This window comes from Nannospalax galili, unplaced genomic scaffold, assembly GCF_000622305.1.
Source record: "Nannospalax galili isolate Female #2095 unplaced genomic scaffold, S.galili_v1.0 scaffold481, whole genome shotgun sequence".
NCBI classification, from domain to species: Eukaryota; Metazoa; Chordata; class Mammalia; order Rodentia; family Spalacidae; genus Nannospalax; species Nannospalax galili.
This window is the reverse complement of record NW_008345609.1, coordinates 797,701-818,848: the sequence shown is the minus strand read 5'-3', so window position 1 is coordinate 818,848 and position 21,148 is coordinate 797,701. Positions and strand designations below refer to the sequence as shown.

Genomic DNA, 21,148 nt, shown 5'->3' with positions numbered 1-21,148 from the left:
CCTGAGCTTTGATGTTAAATTATCTTATATCCCCATATCAGCTAGGACAACTCTACTCATTTGTCTCTGTTACAAGAGGTCTCTCATTCTTTTTTAAAGTTAGCTCTAACGTGTAGATCTGATAGCTGCAGCATACCAAGAGATAGAATGGAAGACCAGGAGAATTTGAGCTTAAACCTCAGGACTGGCATCACATCATTTCTGTCAACAGTCTTTGGGCCAAAGTGAGGCTCATAACTAATTCAATAGATTCTACTGCTTCATGGTAGGTGTTGTAAAAACTCAAAAAAAAATAGTGAATGTGTTTAAGAAAAGACTATGGCCTATTTCCACCTACCCTGTGTCTGTGAGATGTTAAAAATATATATTCTATTTTAAAACTGAAAGCTTTTTGAACAGTGAGTTAGACCTTACTTAATGTTGTCTCTAGTTTGTGGAGCTCCTTGACTTTCTCCATGGCTATGCATCTCTATTTTCTGAGTTCTATCATAACACTTGGCCGATAGAAGCTGCCCAGGGCTTACCATATTTCTCTAGCCTAGATTGCAGTTTGTGCAGAGTCTTCCTAATAGATCTTATTATTTTATTAATATAATTTCATCATATCAGATGCTAATGGTGCAGTTGGTTTTAATCTCTGTAAGTTGTTATGCATAATACGCATTGGGAAAATTGTAACCAGAACAATTATCAAAAGTGAATAATGATATAAGTAGTCATATATACACATATTTGAAACTCTCTATATTATGTTTATATAATAATATATACATATTGATCAGTGCTACTTATAGGTCATGAATGAATATTGGCAATTTCACAAGATCCAAATTAAAATGCATCCCTCCCTCCCTCCCTCCTTCCTTCCTTCCTTGCTTCCTCTTGTTCTTTCATTCTTTCTTACAGGGTATTGTTATATAGGTTTAGCAAACCTCTTATTTGCTATGTGGAATAGGCTGACCTCAAACGTGTCACGTTCCTGCCTCATCCTCCTGAATGCTGAGGTTACGAATGTGAGTCATCATACCATACCTAATTTTGCTCATACAATGTTATGGTTAGGTGTATTAAGAAAAGAAATGTCACAGATTTATAAAATACAGTTTCTATACTAGTGGCAACAATGGAAATTTAGGCTCAAACGTGTCACAACGTTTCTGCCTCATCCTCCTGAATGCTGAGGTTACGAATGTGAGTCATCATACCATACCTAATTTTGCTCATACAATGTTATGGTTAGGTGTATTAAGAAAAGAAATGTCACAGATTTATAAAATACAGTTTCTATACTAGTGGCAACAATGGAAATTTAGGCCATTGCTTTTATGGAGAGTCCCTCTGACAAATGACCACAAAGAATTTTCTAGGCAGATGATGCTCTCCTTCAAGGGTATATTAAGTTTTGCTAATCATCTAATTAGAGAGATTTCCAGCATTTTTTGTAAGTTAACTCTTTGTAAACGGAATCTCTGCTGTATCCTCACTTAGGAAATGGGTGAAAGTGCTGATACCTTAGTGGAAACTGGAAGTGTGAGTTACACAGGCAGCTGGGCTGCTTCTCTGCCACAGAAGATGTGTAGGAGTAGAAGGTAGGAACCCAAGTAGATTCAGTAGGACGTGCAATTAAAATTTCTTGGTTTGGACTTCTGTGCCTTTTTTCTAAAACCAAATTTTCTTATTTTACTACCCAAATAAAATGTTCAGTCCAGATTTATTATTAACCGTAGCACTCTAAAGTTCAAGTCTTGTGAAAATGATACTTGGAAATGGTTATTGTGAGCGAATTTAAATGGTCGTCAATTATTGGTAATGTGGTAAATTATGGAGAAACTAATAATAGATTTTAATCTTAGTTCATTTTCGAATAGTTGTAAATTTTTTTCCAGCTGGTAATCAAAGATCACGAAGGCACAATACCTGAGTTTATCTTAAAACTCATATCAGTTCACTTGAAATAGTGTTTCGGGGAGGTATGTGAGCTATATACAGTGAAGAAGACAAGACTGGTAAAATAACTTAGGAAAGGTTCTTAGCAAAAGCCATACAAATATGAAAGAAAAAAAATGGCAAAACTAATTAGCTCTGAATATATTTACTGGTTTGATCTCATCCATGACAGCATAATGATATTTGATTCTTTCTCTATTTGTTTGCAAGTGCTTTAGTTGCAACTAAAACCAGAAAATTAATCTAAACCAAATGAATTTAACAGCAAACTGAAATTATATTCATGTGTCTAATATCCATGAATGAGCTATTAAAACTTAAAATATTATTAGGATAAACAAAATATTCCAGCTCATTCCTTCCTTCTTTGTTATCACCCTTCCTTATGTTTCCTTTCTTCTTTTCTTCCTTCCTTCATTTCTTCTTTCCACCCTACATTCTTCCCTTCCTTCACTCCCCCTTTCCAGAAACATCCCCACTTTAATAGAGAATGGAGAAAGTTGAGCTTATTCTGACCTAAATCTGTCTTAGCATCAAAGGCAAGGAATATGAATCTGTTGCTATCACAATCATAAAAGAAACCAGAGTCAATTTGGTATTTGATATTGGGTGGTCTCACCCCAATGCTTTTAAGAATATGCAAAATTATTTCATTTGAGAAATGTTGGGATTGGTGAGTTAAGGAGGTTTTAAAGGTAAACTACATTTCAGTATTCCATTTGTCAGTGAAATATAATTTCAATTATGTATTCTCAACCTTCAAGTTGTTATAAAACTCTTGTGTACAGTCATTCTTAACTATGCAATATACACTTTCATATACTTTCCATTTTGTTTTCAAATAATTTTGTCAAACAGACAGTATATTCACATTTTTCATTTTAGGAAAATGGTCACTGAGAGAAACTAATGTGGCCAAGTTTTTACATCCAATATTGAGTGTAACTGGAACTAAAATCTCATTTAATCTTACAGTGTAAATCCATGTTCATAGTTTAAGGCCGTGTTGACACTGAAAACTCATGAAAAATGAAGGATCAATTCCACGGAAAGAATTATTACTGAACATTTTTAAAGTTTATTTTATTTTTATTTTTAATGTACAAATCTTTTGCCTGCATGTATGTGTGTGTATGTACCATGCATGTATGTGTGTGTATGTACTATGCATGTGCTCAGTGTCTGAGGACAGCAGAAGAGAGCACTGGAGCTTTAATGGATGCGGGAAACCAAACCTGTGTTCTCTGCAAGAGAAGAAGTGCAAGTTCTCTTAACAATGAGCTGTTGCTACAGTCAGCATTGATCAGTTTTATAGCTTCACAAAGTGTTTAAAAATTCAAATTAAAAGGTTCAATGTTACAATTTTTAAATTTATTTTTATTTTATTTTTATGGGGCTTTTTGCTATTCTAACATTCCTCCCCTCTGAAGAGGAAACCCTAAAATATTTTAAAGATTAGAAAAGAGCTCCCAAATACTTTTGACATTTTGGGCCTTTAGAACAGAGTATGTTGCTAAAAGGCCCAAGGACATTTTGATAGAAGTATTACATTCTGGCTTCCTAATGTATTATGGAGTGATGATAGTTAATAATAATGTATCATATGGCAAAATAACTATAAGAAAGGAGTTTGAATTCTCTTTACACAAAGAAATGATAAATGGTTGTAGTGATATTCAATTACCCACTTGTGATTATTACAATATATAGAAGCATTTAAATAACACATTGTGTCCCATAGATATGTATAATTCTAGTTGTTAATAAAAATTAAAGACTAAAAAATGAAAACTTTGATATTTTAAATAATAAAATAATTGTTTGTTACTATAAATGAATATGACACACATAAATAACTCTTTGGAATGCTGCTGCACAACATAAATCATAATGCCAGGCAGGAGAGTCCTCCCTTTGAGTTGCTGGTGAGGGTAGTCCAAAAGACTCAGAAAATAACACAGGTTATTGCTACAGCCTTTCATTGCTTCTCAGAATTGAAGGTAAGGCCCTACTGCTGAAGATAGGACATATTTCAGTTACAGGACTTGAGCAATTAAGTTGGAACTGACATGGAAGTCTCCTCCTAAAAGACTGGACCTTATAGTATCAGATAACACTAGGCAAGCTGCCAGGGCAGGAAACCAATCAATGTTCCTATGGAGCCTATAAACTACAATTAATATCCCAGCAAACTATCTCTATTGTTTAGTAGTGGCACTTTTATCATGGGACTATTAAACAGCAATCTAATTGGTTTTAAAACTCACTTAATGGGAGGGAAATTATGCTTGTACTGTAAAAATAGCAAAGTACACAAGGCTTGAGAGTTCATAGACTTTAAGGCAAAACCCAATTCTGTCACTTCCCAAGACCAATGTAATTTCTTACTATGTTCTAAATATGTAATTTTATATTTACAGTGAAGTTTACCTCTCATGTCTCATCAAAGAAGCTTCTTTCTCAACAGATGAATGCAAAAACGAAGTTCCACAATTGGTCAAATGCATAGAATAAGTGAGGCGAGGCCGTGCGGTGTCCAGCCCTAAGTGATACATGCAACTTCTATACCTAAGACTTGGGAAACATCACAGAAGAGGGAGCAGAAAGAATATAAGAGCCAGAGGGATATGGCACCTACTGCTACTTAATGCATTCTAGACATGATACAGAAGCTACATCAATGAAATCTCCACAGTATGATAGTCTAATAAGATTTGCATAATGACCAAACTAGTTGAAATGCAAATGTAGACAATATCACAGGGTCCCACTTCAAGATGAAGAACCGCAGGCAATGAATGAATACTGAGGCCGGTATCAATTTTCTTCAGGGATTAGCGTCATTGTTATCTAATCCCAAATGGGCAGCCCCAAACACAGGGACACACAAGCACCATTAGATGGACACTGCTAAATGTATGTATACACGACGATAATAAAAGAAGACAAGAAGTTGAGGAGGAGTGAGGGAACATGGGAGGACTTGGAGGGGGGACTGGGAGGGACAGAAATAATACAAATACAATACTCATATATGGATTTCTAAAAAATAAAATAGATCTTTTTCTGTACTTATCAGCATGTTTTTCTTTATTTATTGGAATATTTTATTGATTTGTTGTGATTTTAATACACTATAATAGTGCTTAGATTTTCTTCCCTATCCATACCTCTCCTTACTGCCCCCTGACCAATATATAGAGTCTGAATTTTGTGTCCAAGTGTCCTTCAGTGTGGGTCCATCCACTTGAGCCTGGCTAACTATCGGCAATCCCCTGAATAGGATACTTATTTCAAACTTCTGCCTCCCATGGCTCAGGAATCATTGTGAAAGAGGCGGGCAGAAGGTTGTAAGAGCCAGAGGTGGTGGATGACCGCAGGGAAATAGAGTCTTCCAGACAGCAGGTCATTTACACATATGAACTCACAGCAATGGTGACAGCATGTAACAAGTCCCATGACAGCTCAGTCCATATTTTAAAAAGTCTTTTTCATGTGTGAGTCCTTTACCTCCTTTAACATTGGTTTTTTTTCACATTTACAGCACAAAACCAATCATGCAGTCTAATATTTGAATGTTTTAAACATTACTGTGCAAAATAATCTGTTAATAATTGTGTTTGTATTACCTTAGAAACTTTGGTCTTGGACTCAGGCTTATCTTTGATAACGAAGTCATTAAGAAGACGAGATCGGTCATAGGTAGCATGTTCTGATTCACCCATGTAATCCTTATCTTTCCCTAGAGCTAAAAATGAGAAAGAGAAAGTTACACACAATTTCATTTTATTCTTTCCCTAAGAAATATCTCACTTAATTTCTGTATGTTTTACGTTTTCTCAATTTTAGTCAAACAAAATATTGACATTTTCCTGCTATCCAAAGACTAAACTCAAAAACAATCACATAAAAGGTGGTCTGGGGCTGTGTGAATTAGGAAATTGAGAATGACTTTCACATGAGCTCTACACATCTGTGCTCCTTAAATTAACATATATGTGTCTTTCTGAATATAAACCCACAACCATGAAACTATATGGAGCACATTCTCTGTTTTAACTTGTATATAAAGATATGTACAAAGATTGAATATATTTTAACCATTTATTTGATTTGTTAAAATAGATAAAGCTTGTTTTCTTAAAAATTGGAAAGCTTTTAAATCTCTATTTGGCCAAAGTGTTAAGAAACTCCACAGAAGAAAACCATAAAAGATATATTAATTAGTGTTACCATGATGATACAAACTAGGAGATTGTAAAACTACAGCTGCTAAGGAAGGAAAATATAAATTACGGTTACTATTAAAATAATAAAACTATGTAAGACTGAGGCTGGAGCAATGGCTCAGCAGTTAAGAGCACTGACTGCTCTTGCAGAAGACCCAGATTAGATTCCTAGCACCCACGGAGCAACTCTAGATTGTCTGTAACTCCAGTTCCAAGGGATCCAACACCCTCTTTCTTGACCTCCGCGGGTGCTGCACAACATGGTGCAGCTACTTATGTGCAGGCAGTACACACATACACATAAAATAAAAATAGATAAAATATTTTTAAACTCTATAAGAAAAAAACAGTTAATTACATATATCTAATGTCTATGATAAAAATTTAATTAATGCATGATTATAATACAGGAAATCACTACGAGGGCTGTAAACATAACTAAGAACTGTTGATGAACGTTATGAAACACATCCTCCATGATACAAATACTTCTTCACCTTTAAATCTGACAAAACATTATATATTAACCTTTTCAAATAATTAAAATGTCATGAAGAGAGTTATTTTATGAAAATTGTTGATAGCTATCCAACATGAATTTGATGTGAATGAGTCTAAATAGGACTTTCATGTCTTTTCAGTTGGTTTAATGTACAAAAGAAAATTAGTCACAACATGCAATAATTTCTTTATTATTATTAAACCTGATGATTTATACTAATACTCTGACCTTTACAGTGGTTTAAACTAAGACTGTGAAACTCATGTCTTTAGATATGATTAATAGCCAGTTATGGAAAAATGCTCTAAGTATTGGTGATTTAATGGGATATATTTATCATACCTGGAAGTGATTGATAATTACCATTTGCCTACAGTCAGAAAATGTTGCGTATATGATTTCCTTCAAACTGATTACGACTATATGAAGTTTGTATGACTTTTACCTTTATGGAATAATAACCAGGGCACTTGGGAATTAAATAGCATATAAAGTCATAAAGCTAGCAAAAGCTGTATTGAAAATGAAACACCTCTGGATAGGACTCTAAAATAATATTTGTAAATATTAAATAGTATTTCCTACAGATTAAGGCAAACTTCATTTTATACACACCATAATTACTTATTAAACACTTACTGTATGTAAAATAAATCAGACTTGAAATTTAAGTATCTAATAAACCCCTTTGTTTATAAAACATTTAAGAGAGAAATCTAATTCTTTAAGAAAAATATTAACTATGTCAATGGTTACAGCTTCAGAGAAAAAACAATAGGGAATAAGAATGCAGATGTCAAAGGAAATGAGGATGTTAGTTTAGAGAGGACCGTAGCTGAATTTGAGTACAAATGTGAAGAAAACTGGAAGGATCGACCTAGAGAGAGTGAAAAGTATATGTGGACTTGTCTCCAACTTTTATATAACTGAAAAGAAACTGAAATTTTGGTATTAATATATTAGAGAAGCTATCAAATCCCTATGGTCTTCAACTTTCCAGTTGTAAGAGATGAGCACTTAATTTGTTTTTCCTTCTCTCCATATTTTACTAATCCCTATCCTTCTCTTTCTTTGGGTGAAACAGTAAATATGGAATCCTTGTGTGTGTAAGCAGCAGGAAGCAAATGGTCTCTGCCATTGGGAACCATGCACTAGCCAGTGGTTACAATACGTCATTTGTTACTCTATTTCTTTTTTTGGTAAATTTTTATTGTGTTTCTGTGTATTTCATAAATAACATGGTAATCATCTTTATACCCACTTCCCCATTGGCACCTCCCCCACTGGAATTTATACATTCTATTATTTATGTTAAGGCCTATTGAGTCAAGTTAGGGTCCTCAGACATCCCCCACTGCAAGTTCATCCACTAGGTCTAGTCAACCTACCTAGAGTCCCTCCCTTTAAGAAGATCAGCTGTTCCTCACCCAGCAGTAATCACCTGACAATAGTTATTTGGCTAAGATCAAGGCCTGCTGCCCATTTCCACAGTTCTGTGCTGGATTTCTCTCTGCTTGAGTTTGCATTGGTCTTGTGTAATGCAAGGTCCCAGGAGCCTGTAGGATTCTATTTTCATATGGTCATGGACCTCCTCCCTAGCTCTTACAATCTTTCTGCTCCCTCTTCAGCAATGGTCCCTGAGCCCTGGGTGAGTGGCTTTTAATATAGGAATCCTGTCTGAGGATCCACACTCTGAAGATTCTTATTCTCTACATTTTGGTCATTTGTGACCTTTTGTGTTCATGGCCCTCTGTTGCACGAGGGAGATTCATTGATGATAAATGAGAGATGTATTAGTATTCTCTCTCTCTACCCCTTGTTCCACTATGTTCCATGAGCCTTAAGTGTAGAAGTTGCATTGTTACCCTATTTCTATTATTTCCTACTTTTGTCATTTTCTGTCTTCTTCATATGTAAGAGAAAGATTTAAGAAGGTTTAAAAGCATTTTCTAATTAATTACTAAATTGCTATTATGATGGTAAAATTAAATCTACAACAATGAATGACTTTTGTTTCATATTGACAACAAACAATTAGACTGAGAAATTTCACTGATTTAAGCATGCTCTAGCTTTCATAATTTTCAGGCAGTTTATTTGTTTGCTTTAGCTTGGCTAGAGACTGTTTTGTTCTTTTCTCCTTAATTCCTATAAATATTCCTACATTGGTGTCTACATTTTGTTATGAGCATGCAAAAGGAAAGGTACTTACTTTGGAGACTTGTTAAATTTCAAACAGTCCCAGAATCTTTCCAATTCCTCCCCTCCTCCTCCACCACAGGTAGTACTCATCAGTTTCTCTTATGACTTCCATCACATCTCTTTTTCTTTTTGTCTGTTTTTGCCCAAATATTTTTCTTTTCTTTATTTCTTTCCCATTTATTTTTTCAGCTCCTTCATTTCATTCTAAAATTAATATTTTCAAGGGCCTGGTGTCTATGAATATCATAAGATTTTAATGACAGAAAGAAAGGGAGAGACAGGGTGAAGTGGAGGGACTGGAGGAAAGAATAGAGGAAGAAAAGGGCATAGAAAAAGAAGTCACTTGTTTTCAAAGACCTTCCTCCTAATTGGTGCAATTTTAACGTTCTAGAAGTTGACAAGACTGATGGCTACCAGAGGCCCAGGAAGCGAGAGGGTATGAAAAGGTCGATAAGCAGTGCTAAATCACAAAGAGACCAAGACGCTCTGCTGTGTTACCACATAGTAAGGAAACTACAGATAAAATATATATATTTCACAGAGAGGTAAGGGCGGAGAATACAGTTTGAAAATAACAAAATATTTTCTTTTGGATTTACTGTGACAGTCTACTCCCTTTCTCCTGCCTAGACATTTTTCTCTTATTCATGAGAGAAGTAGTTCATATGATACATGGCTGAAGTTCAAAGCTTTTTGAAGTTGATGTGTCCACAGGTCAGTATCTGGGCCACAGAGAGTTTTGATTCATGAATCTAATCCTTCCTATATCAATAGACTCTTTGGAATAAAAAAGGAATTTGCTAATGTGCTTTGGTTCTAACTAAAGATTTTTTTATTTGTGTGCAATCTGCCTCATGTGGTAATGCATCTTCCATGTGCACACAGCATAAATTGTAAATGAAAAATATTCTATAGATAATAATCCTGAATTATTGCACCAAAATTGTACCACCTTTTTTCCTTTTTAATATGTCTTTCCTTACACTGAGGTATTTCAAAAGTGAAGATGAGTTTCACAAAGCACATATTTAACAAACTGGAAACTAGCTATATTTTTTTCTAAAAATTCTTACTAATTGGATGATGTGTCTCAAAAATAACAGTGTCTTCAAAACTAGGAATTTGAAAACTTAAGAAAAAAATGCCCTTCAAAACCTCAAATCGCTGTAGCTTTTGGAAGAGTTGATGCTAAGGTAATGTTGACCATAACAACAAACACAAACAAACAAACAAACAAAAAACCCACCACAACAGCAACAAAAAACTTTTGTTTCTTTCTATTTGCCAAAAGATCCAATGACACTTATCTATGAAATAATGAAGTTCAAAAAATTTTTAAAAATTGAAGTGCACATTAAATTAAGGAGGCTAATGGAATGAGAAAGCCAGCTGCTACTTTCAACAACGTTGAGTTAAAATTAGGCTTTCTCATTTATTAGAATAACAGTGGGTTAATAAGAGTCTGGTAATCTAAAATCTTGGGATAATAACTTTTCCCCAAGGATTCATTACCAGGGCTCAGTAGAATAATGCTTACAGAATGACTTGAACATATAAGACATATAATTTCTTCTATTTGGTGTTAATCTACAATTCTAGCAGTTAAAATTTTGTAAGATACATGTAATTTGAAATTTCTTAGAACATAGCTTTCATCTTAAAACCTAGGTAGCTAGGGAACAGTTTCATTACCCTGATTGTGTCAATGAAAAATTTAAAATCTAATTTATACATATATTTTCAAATCATCAATTGTATAGCATATAATAAAGTTATTTTGATTCAAGGGAAATTCAATAAATCCTGGAAGTTTTATTTGTAAATTACCATTGATTCAAACCCAGAGTCTGACCAATATAGCAGTCTACTGCTTATGATCACAGCATCAACCTTGCAACCAGCACTGAGACTGTGATTTTATTAATGATACTACACCTGCTGTATCAGTTATAGTCATTGTAATGCTGTTTCATGCTTTTTCTTTGTTATACTGAAATGCAGGTACAGAAATACTTGGAAAGTAATATGTAGGTACACTATTAGTCTGTTTCAGTTACTTACAACTATTTTGAATATAGTAGGTAAAGTTTACTCTAGGAATACAAGAATATGTGTGGCAACAGAATCAAATAGTAATAGTTTATTTTATACTTTATAATTTTTTGTGTGACAGGGTTTCCCTGTAGCCCTAGCTGGTCTGGAACTCACTGTGTAGACATACACTATAATGACAATTTTTACTTTAAACATGCTTTTAAATTTTATATGAGTTAATGAATCTTAATTTATTCATTATTTATTTTGTTTTTCCTTTTTAACGTATGTTTGCTATGAACTCAAGCTGGCCTAAAATTTGCAATTCTCCTGCCTTAGCATCTCAAGCGCTGAGATCACAGGCTCGTGTTGTAGAACAACTTAAATGTGTTTTAGTTTCTGTACAAGCTATTCTCTGCTTTCATGTGAATGAAAGTAGACTGACAAATGGTAAAATAACAGGTATGGGGGCTGGAGAGATGGTTCAGCAGTTAAGAACTCTGGTTGTTCTTGCAGAAGACCGAAGTTTGAATCCCAGCACCCACATGGCAGCTAACAACTGTCCATAACTGCAGTCCAAGGGATTCGACAGCCTCTTCTGACCTCTGGGGTCATTGCATGACCTGGGTGCACTTACCTACATGCAGGCAATACATGCATACACATAAAATAAAAATAATATATAAAATTAAAAAATTAAAAGTTATGATGTAGGATACTTGGAAGGGTGCAAATAAACATCATTGGCCAAATGACTGAGACACACCAAAATGATGAGGGAAATAATAATGTATTAGATCATTCAATCATACTTGCTGTATAAAAAGTACTTTTAAATTTGGAATGCCAGATTTTCAAAAATAAGATCCATGGAATTGAACAGATTCTGTGCCTGAGGTGACTCTTAAACTGTTTACTGATGCTTGTTTAGGAGAATGTTTAGTGAAAAACCTGTGGAAATTTTTAACAAGTATAGATATGTTGAAAAAAGAAAGTCTTTATTTCGTCTTTTCTTTTTCAGAGAATTTGTGACAAACGTACCTAATTGAGAATTCATTACAGTTACAAAGAACTTCGTACTCTGTTCTCACGAAATGTTATTTGGATGGTTTATGTGAAGTTAACCACAAGGAAATTAATAAACCAGCACTGTTTCTAGACCACTCAGACAAAAAGTATTATAAAAATAACACCAACTTTTAGTTCTCAAAGTATAAAAATAATATAGTTATTATCTGCTTACTTCACTTTACATGAGGATCTCTAATTCTACCCTTTTTCCTGTGGTGACTTCATTTTCTTTCTCTTTATGGCTAGATAATATTCCATTGTGGTTATAGATCATATTTTCTTCATTCATTCATGCTCTGATAGATACCTAGGCTGATTTCATAACAACTATTGTAAACGGTGTATAGATAAAACATGGGTATGCAGGTGTCCCTATTGTGTTGCCTTTGATTCCTTTGGCATCACACAAACTGATTTCTATAACTTACCTTTGGAGAAAGGGAAAAGGAAGAAAATATTAGAAATAACTCACCTAAGCAAAAATCACTGAGGTCAGCAAAGGAACACTGGAGGGCAGAATCTTTTTTATTCTCCTCAGGGTTAACTAAAAAAATAAAAGACACTTTGTAGTTTGTGGAAATAAAACTCTGACATATAAAATGACTGCAATGCCTAATGTTCGAATGACAGTCATTATGAAGAAATGATTTAAGTCAGTGTCAAATTTAAATTTTATTTTAAATGATATTTAAAAAAAACTTTGAATAATAAATCACCTATATTATACCTTAATATTTTAACACTCTTCAACAAATAATATTTTATTGACCATAACTATATGGTAATTATTATATAGTCCCTTTGCTGTATTATTGAAAAGTAATTGGCATTCTCAAGTCACTAGAAGAAGCAAACTGAGAGAGTCATAACCTGATTAGTTTTCTTGTGAAAAAGAGCACCTAGAGAAGAATGGGGGAAGAAAACAGACCCTTTCTACTGAATGGCATAGTGGGGCTCTTTTGTTACTCTCGATTTCATGGAACTGGATTCTAAAGACATAATGCTGTGTCTTAGGTGGGTGCCTATGTTGGCCCCTAGGCTTCTTCACTATGGTGTCTGATTGGAATTTCCCTAAACTTCAGGTTACTTTGTCAACACTTTGCTGTTAGCACTAGCTTATCCTCATATAGTTAACTATTCATGGATTTATGGTCATTATGGATTAAAATATTTGGAATTTCTTCTTTTTAAAATATAGTAACAAAAATTGTTTTACTTATTATTTTTTTTCATGTGTATGAATGTATTGCCCGTGTGAAAGCAAGTGCAACTGTGTCATGTAGTGTCTGTGGAGAAGAGAAGAGGGCATCAGATACCGTGGAATTGGAGTTACAGATGGTCATTAGCCCCAATGTAGATATTGGGAATCTTCTGCAAGAGCAGTCAGTGCTCTTAACCACTGAGTCATCTCTCCAGTTCTCCAAAATTGATTTTATTGTGATTTTCCATGTAATGTAATGTAATGGAATTTAATTTCTTATAGTATACTTTGATCACATTCAGCATTCCGTTTCCATCTTTATGCCATCCTGCTCCCACTGATTTCTTTACTATTCACTAATAGTCTGACTTTTCTTTCCTAACCTTTTTTTCTAGATGCAAGCATCCTATATTTGTCTCTCTTTGTCTTGCTTACTTCATTTTACATGAGGATCTCCAATTCTACCCATTTTCCTGTGGTGAAGTGCTTTTCTTTCTCTTTATGGCTAGATAATATTCGATTGTAGTTATACACCATATTTTCTTTATTCATTCATGCACTGATGGACACCTAGGCTGATTTCATAACAACTATTGTAAATGGTGTATAGATAAAACATGAGTATGCAGATGTCACTATTCTGTGCTGCCTTTGACTCTTTTGGCATCACACAAACTGAATTCCATATTGAAAATACTAATTTGAATTCCTAACAATATATAAGGGTTACTTTTTCCATATATCCTTTCCAAAATTACTTAGTTTCTTTTATTATTGTTATTGTTTTGATGATCATTATTCTGAATGGGAGGAGATAGAATCTCAACATAAGGGATTTTGCTGTTTTTGCCTGAGATAGATAGATGTAGATTGTTACGTATAGTTCAAGTGGTCTTGAATTAATGATCCTGCAGCCTCCACCTCCACAAAGTTAGGGTCTCAGGCATGTTCAACCATGCCTGGAACTCAGTGTAACTTTGAATTATATTTCCCTGATGAGTATATTTGTTAAATATATGTATGTATTGTACATTTTTACTGCTTCATTTTTAAAGCACTCGGTTAATTTGATCATTGTGATTATTCATTCTTTTGATTTTTTTTTCTTATTCTGAAAATTTATCCACAGTCAGATAAAGAGCTGACAAGGACTGTCACCCACTCCATGGGCTGTCTTTATCCTCTGTTGTTCTTTGCTATGCGTAAGCTTTTAAACTTGAAGCAATTTTAGTTGTGGGTACTTACAATTTTCTGAGCTGCTTGAGTCTTATTAAAAAAATCTTCATCTATGCCTATTACTAAGTTTCTCAATTTTTTCTAATAGTTTCAAAAAGTTTCAGATTTTATTCCAAGTTCTTTGATCAATTTTGATTTGCTTTTTGTAGAGAGTGAGACCTGGGTATACACTTTCAATATTTGCACATGGATATCTAATTTTTCCAGATGTGTTTGTGAACTATTCTGCCTTTTTATAGAGGCCCCACTGCAGATGTGTCACTTAGGACTGGGCATCTCTCAGGCACATATTCTCTTCATGTGACCAGTTCTGGAACTCTGTAGCAGCCTCCATCTGTTGCAAAAAGAAGCTTCTTTGCTTAGTGGCCTGTAGTACACTTGTCTGTAGATATGAAGATCCATATTTGGCATACAGTAAAAAATTTCATTTGTCTAGAAATATGACATATAAAGGAATTTCTCTAGGATCTAGGATTTCCAGCCATATTTATCTAGCTGTATTTACAGTGACACCCATGAGTTTCTGCCCATTGAGAGGGCTTCAAGTCCAATTACATTGCTGTTGATTACCCCTAGATAACAGTGCCACTACTGCACCAATGGATGTAGTTTGCGGTGCAAGTTATTGTGTTTATTAGGTTTTAAAGATGGGTTGGATAATTGATTGATTTTATCCCTTAGCTGCTTTCATAGTATCCTCTAGAACTATGAGAGACTCTTTAGGGAGGAAGGTTCCAGGTCAGTTCCAACTCTATTGCTCCAAGTCCTGTGTCTGAAGTATGTCCTGGCTTCAGGAGTAGGGTCTTACCTTCAAGTTCTGGGACGTAATGACACACTGTGGCAAGAGCCTCTGTTATTTTGGGAGTCTTTTGTACCATTCTGACCAACAACTCTAAGGGAGAATTCTCCTGTCTGACACTGTGTACTTTGTTTTATAGCCTTCAGGTGTATATAAGCACTATATTCAGATATTGTCTGTGTATTTTACAGTGGGTTTCTGAGTTAATAATGAGTACTGAGATTACAAGTGTGCAGCACCACACCCTGCTTCTTTAGGTCACTGAAGTTGGGCAGTATGCTAACTCTAAGATTACTCAGGATTGTTCGTGTCATTTATGCTCATTTGAGTGTCTACAAAAAATTTAAAGCTTTTGATCTTGTTCTGTGAATAATGTCACCATTATATTTATGTGATTGAATTAGCTATGTGGATGAATTTCCACAATATGACCAATTAAAAAACATTAACTCTGCAAGTGGATCAACATGGAAGGTCCTTTCAGTTTATAGTATTAATTTTGTCATTACAGAGGCCTCTCACCATCTTTGCTATTTTTAAATTTTATTTATCTACATTTTTATTTTTTGTGTATGAGTGTTTTTCCCTCATGTCTATAAGTACACCCTTGCCCTGCAAAGCCCACAAAGGTTACAAGAGAGTGTCAAATCCCCTGGAACTGGAGTTATGGATGTTTGTTACCCTCTATGTGGATGTTCAAAATCAAACCAAGGTCCTTTGAAATAGCAGTCAGTGCTCTTAACTGCTGAGCCAACTCTCTAGCCCCTTGTTGGTTAGTTTTATTCCTGGGTTTGTAAGTTTATTCCTATGTATTTCTTTTATTTTCTGTTTCATTTTTTTTAAAAAAAATTCTGTGAGAATTTTTATACATGCATCCAGTGTACCTAGATCAATTCCACCCCTCCCCCAATTCCCACCAGAGCCTCCCATCATATGGTCCTCCAAACTTTGTATCCTCCTTATTTGTTTAACTTTCTAAGTTCAATTAATGCTCTCCATTTGCTGATGGATTTGAGGTCACCCACTGGGTATGAGAACTTACTAGTGGCCACATTCCTAAAGAAAGGGATTCTCCCTCCCACAGCAGCCATCCACTGCCACTACTTCCTTGGCTAGGGGTGGTTTTTGGAAATTCCTCTCTGCTACTGCTGCATTTTTAAAACGGTAGTTTTCCTAATTTCCTCTTCAAAGAGTTTATTATTGTTATATAGAAAAGACCCCGAGTCATGTATGTTGATTTGGCACTGTGCTACTTTGCTGAAATTGTCTAAGAGATCTAAGAACATTCTAGTATATTGTTCAGATGTATCTTATAAGCAAATGGGATAATTTGACTTTTTTATATTTGTGCTCTTTCTACTTCTTTTTTGTTGCTCTGCCAATGATTAGAAGCACAACACTGACTAAGTGTAGGCAGAAATGGACATCTTTCTCATTCTGATTTCAAAGTACTTTCACTTCTGTCCAATTCAGTAAAACATTGTAGTAGCTTTGTTAAATGTAGTCTTTATTTTATATGACATTATTTTCCATCTAGCCTAATTTCTTCAAAGGCTATCATGATTAAGATGTGTTAAACTTGTTGTCACAGGCCTTTTTGCATCTATCGTGATGATGGGGAGATTTATGTGTTTAACTCTATTTGCCTGGTTCATCACTTTTGTGATTTTGCATGTGCTGACCCATCCTTTCCTTGCTAGAATGAAATAAACTTTCAGTCTTTATGCGTGATAATCTTAATACACATTGTTGGCATTTTGTGAATGATTTTTACACCTACATTTTCAAGGAAATTTGTCTATAGTTTTCCATTAGTGAGCAAGCCTTATCTGGGCTTGTTATAATGTGATTTTGCCTTCTTAGAAGGGGTGTGGCAGCAATGCTTCTCTTTACATTTTATGGTTTATTATTTGAGGAACATTAGTATTACTTCTACCTTAATATTTTGGTAAAATTCCATAGTCAGTCCTGTCTTTGTCCCTCCAAAATTATTATTTCCTCAATCACACTGCTTACTGATGATATATTTAGGTATTTTATATATTCTTCTTTCAATTTCAGGGTCATATAATGTGTCTAGAAGTTATATACATATTTGTCTTCTGGCTTTTCCAATTTATTGGATTATAAGTTTTCCAAATATTCCCTAATGAGTCCACAGATTTCAGTGTTATATATTATAATAGTCTTCATTTTCTTTCATTTTTATTGTTCATATTTTTCCATTTTTGATCAGTTTGACCAAGATTTTCTTACTCCTACTCAGTTTTTTCCAAAGAACCAATTATTTGTTTCACTGATTCTTTGTTCTATCTACTAATTTTTAAATTTCCCTAATTTTTTTCAGTACCCCACTGATCATGTAGGAGTCTTCAAATTTTACATTTGTGTAGATTCTTCAGCTCCTCTTGTTGTTGATTTATAACTTATTTGCATTATGATTTATAAGATAGAATATTTTTAATGCTTGATAAGAATTTTCATTTAAGACAAAGTCTCCCTATAGCCCCAGCTGGCCTGAAACTCACTATGTAGACAAAGTTGGTGATGATCTCACAGAGATATACCTGCCTTTGCCTCCTGAGCGCTATGCATTACCATGCCCAGCTCTGTTAAGTTTTATGGCCTAAAATTTGATCTATTTCTGAGAAAGTTTCACAAGTTGCTACTAAAAATATCCATTACACAACTTTTGAGGGGGCTATTACACAAACGCTCGCTCAAAAATCTTTGCTCTATTTTGTAGTTTATTTCTGAAGTGGTTGTTAGTTAATGGTGCAATTTATTTATTTATTTATTTATTTATTTATTTATTTTGGTTTGGATGGTCTATATATTATCATTGTGGGATAGGAATTCTACTTCTATTAACATGTCTAACTTTTATTTTCAATAGTTTTTGCTACATATAATTTAATATATCAATGTTTCATTCATATATGTTTAATATCATTATACGTTCTTTGTAGAAATCCTCTATGATAAATGCTATGGCATCCTTAATTTCTTCTAATTTTGATGGGAAATCTGTTTCTTCAGCTATGAATGTGGCTCAATCCTGCTGTCTTTCAGGTTTATTTGTAATACACTTTTCCATTCTTCAACTCATCTGTGCATGCTTTTCTGCCTAGGATGTGAGTTTCCTACTGACAGGAAGTGCTAGATCTTATTATTTTTTTTAATTCAATGAATCTACAATTTTATTTCAAATTAGGATCACACATACATAGGGTTACAATATAAAGGTATGTACTAATTGCTGTGATTGTTTTGTGATTTTTTTCCTGCGTGTTCAAGATACCCCTTCTATGCCAGGGTTTTTGATGACTTACTAAATTAATGTTTGATATTTTTCCTGATTATTACCTGTCTAATTTTCTAGCAGGATTTAATATATTCTGAGTTCTTGTGACTGTGTATATCTTTCTTCATTTTTCTGTAGGATTCCTTAAAATTTATTATGATGGTGTTTCATTTTAGCAAAAATATTCATTATTGCTTAGCATTTATGAATTATGACCAGGGATGCTATTTCCCAGTAACAGAGACATAAAAACAGGGGCCATATGAACTGGGGATTCATAAGCCGGGTCTGTCTTCCCATTAACACAGCCAGTATAAGGTGTAGATTCTTATGGGATTGGTCACCTGCAAGACAAGACAGAAACAAATACACATCTGGCCAACAGCCTTTCCTATGATGGGTCCCTGGTGCTGGTCTCATTTCTGGAGAACTCAATAACTGCTGACAAAATGGAACAACAGAGGAAGGGGGAAACTACTAAATACTCTTATATTTTATAACTTTAGCAAAAATTATAGGAATTGATGCTCACCTTGCTCAGATTTTTCAGCAGAGACAAAGGTTACAGAAGTTGGAGCCTGAGATTCGCTCTCGGTTGATTGGAAGAGTGAAGTGGATTGGCTTAAGCTTTTTGAATGAGCGTAGCTCTGGGCCAGGCAAGGCAGAGATCTCCGAGATGGTTTTAGTGAAGCTTCATTTGTTATCTCGCTTTTGCTTATATTTAAACCTGCAAATTTAAAACAGTGTGAATTACCAATGAGATAGACGTATCAGGGGCCAATTATGTGTGTGATGGCTGTTTCCAGAATGTACTCTAAACAAACTGAATTGGTTTTGCTTCTATTTACCAAGGGAAGAGTTTGAAATTTTTGTCAAAAAGGTATGAATAACAAATGTCTTTTTTTATAGTTCGACTTTTCAATTTTTTTAATGCTCTGGAACAAAAGAAATTGAGTGGATATTTGTGGAGTTATGTCAACAATTATTAGGATTATTATTTTATGAACCTAATTATTTAGATTTGCAAGAAGCAAAACAAATAAACCACAATTTGCTCAGATGAGTATTATTTAAAGCATCCTTTATCTCTATTCCTCTTAAACACCCATCTTGTCCCGAACAGTCATCTAGAGGCTGAAATGATGACACAGAATAGTACAAAAAACTGACTAACAAGAGTGAAGAAAGAGCATTCCTGTGCTTCTGTAACAGTCTTTCCCTTCATGCAGAGAACCCGGTCTGCTGGAAATAATGCCCCCCTTAATAGAAATTTGCATCCATAAGCAGAGGGTTATATATATATAATTATCTCCAGCAGTGAATGGCCCCAACTCCAGCTTCTAACCATCTTAATTCTTGTTATGTCAATCCCTGGGCAGGACTCATTGTTGGACCTCTAATTCCTAAGTTTCTCTGGACAGGTTCCTAATAGTATCTTATACCCACACTTCTTCACTGAATCCCTCAGAATCCAGATGAATCATCAGATAAAGTACTTAGTGTTCTCCGAGGCCTTTCCATGAATGATCATTTCCTTCCATTATCTCACTCAAACCTAGTACTGCCCACATTCCTCCCACTGTACACATCAATGGCCCTGTTTCCTTTGTGGCTTGCTCCAGTGAAGGATCTTTCCCCCAGCAAAGCCTCATAACTGTATTCATCCTGTCCAGTGGTGGGTTATAGAGCTTTCTTCTACCTTCTTCCTCCAGGCTGGGGTTTTGTCCAACTTGAGCTTCCTCAGTTCTTGGGCTGCTATCATAACTTCTGTGAGTTCATATGTGCAGCTTCCCTGTTGCATCCAGAAAACACTGTTCCATTGCATTTATTCACTGCCTCTGTGCCTTACAGTCTTTCTGTCACATTTTTTCATGATGATTCCTGAGCTTTGGGATGAGGGCTGTGATAGACATGCCCCATTTAGGTCTGAGCATGCTGTAATCTCCTATTCTCAGCACATTGGCCAGTTGTGAGTCTCTGTGGTAATAGCCATCTACTGCAAAAAGAAACTTCTCTAATGAGGGATGAGAGATGCTTTAATTTATGGGTATTAAAAATAAGCCATTGGGAGTTGATTTAATGTTATGTCCATTCAGTAGAATAATAGGTGTACATTCTCCCCTAGGGAAGGCCTATGATCTATGTAACCATAGATTCTTGGCGAGGATAATGGTGTCAGGATAATGATACCAGGTATGAGTTTCATCTAGTGGAGTGGACCTTTAATTCAAGAAGAAAGTGCTAGGATCCTCCTTTGACATGCATGGCATTATTGTACCAGTGGGCATATCTTGTAATTCCAGTCATTATTGTAGCTCCCAGGATTCACTGTTGGATAAAATTGATGATTGCTTTTCTCTTCTGGAAGCATGCATCAAAACTATAGAACTGTGAAAATAGGCAGTGGGAATGGAGCTTCTTGGACTATACAAGCTTATTTTCTCCATGTTCCGTGACTGGAATATGTGGTGTCTTTAGCAATAGGGACTTACTGCCAAATTCTGGAGGACAACCAAGAGCATTTGCTATAGCCTGTAACATTTTGGGTTCTATGGGGCCACATTGACTAACAAATCCAAGGTACATAACATATTCCTGGTAACAGGGTTTTTTATTTGTTAAC

General features: G+C 34.8%; 1 protein-coding gene across 1 annotated transcript in view; it reads right to left on the bottom strand.

Annotated features, from left to right (window-relative positions):
* The window catches only part of Ano3 (anoctamin 3), a 279,126-nt gene that overhangs the window by 161,928 nt on the left and 96,050 nt on the right, over nt 1-21,148 (bottom strand). The window contains exons 2-4 of the mRNA XM_008841730.1: nt 19,058-19,252; nt 12,458-12,529; nt 5,577-5,695 (exon numbers count right to left, since the gene is read on the bottom strand). Coding sequence (XP_008839952.1) covers nt 5,577-5,695; nt 12,458-12,529; nt 19,058-19,252 — 386 coding nt within the window. The remainder of the gene's footprint in view (nt 1-5,576; nt 5,696-12,457; nt 12,530-19,057; nt 19,253-21,148) is intronic.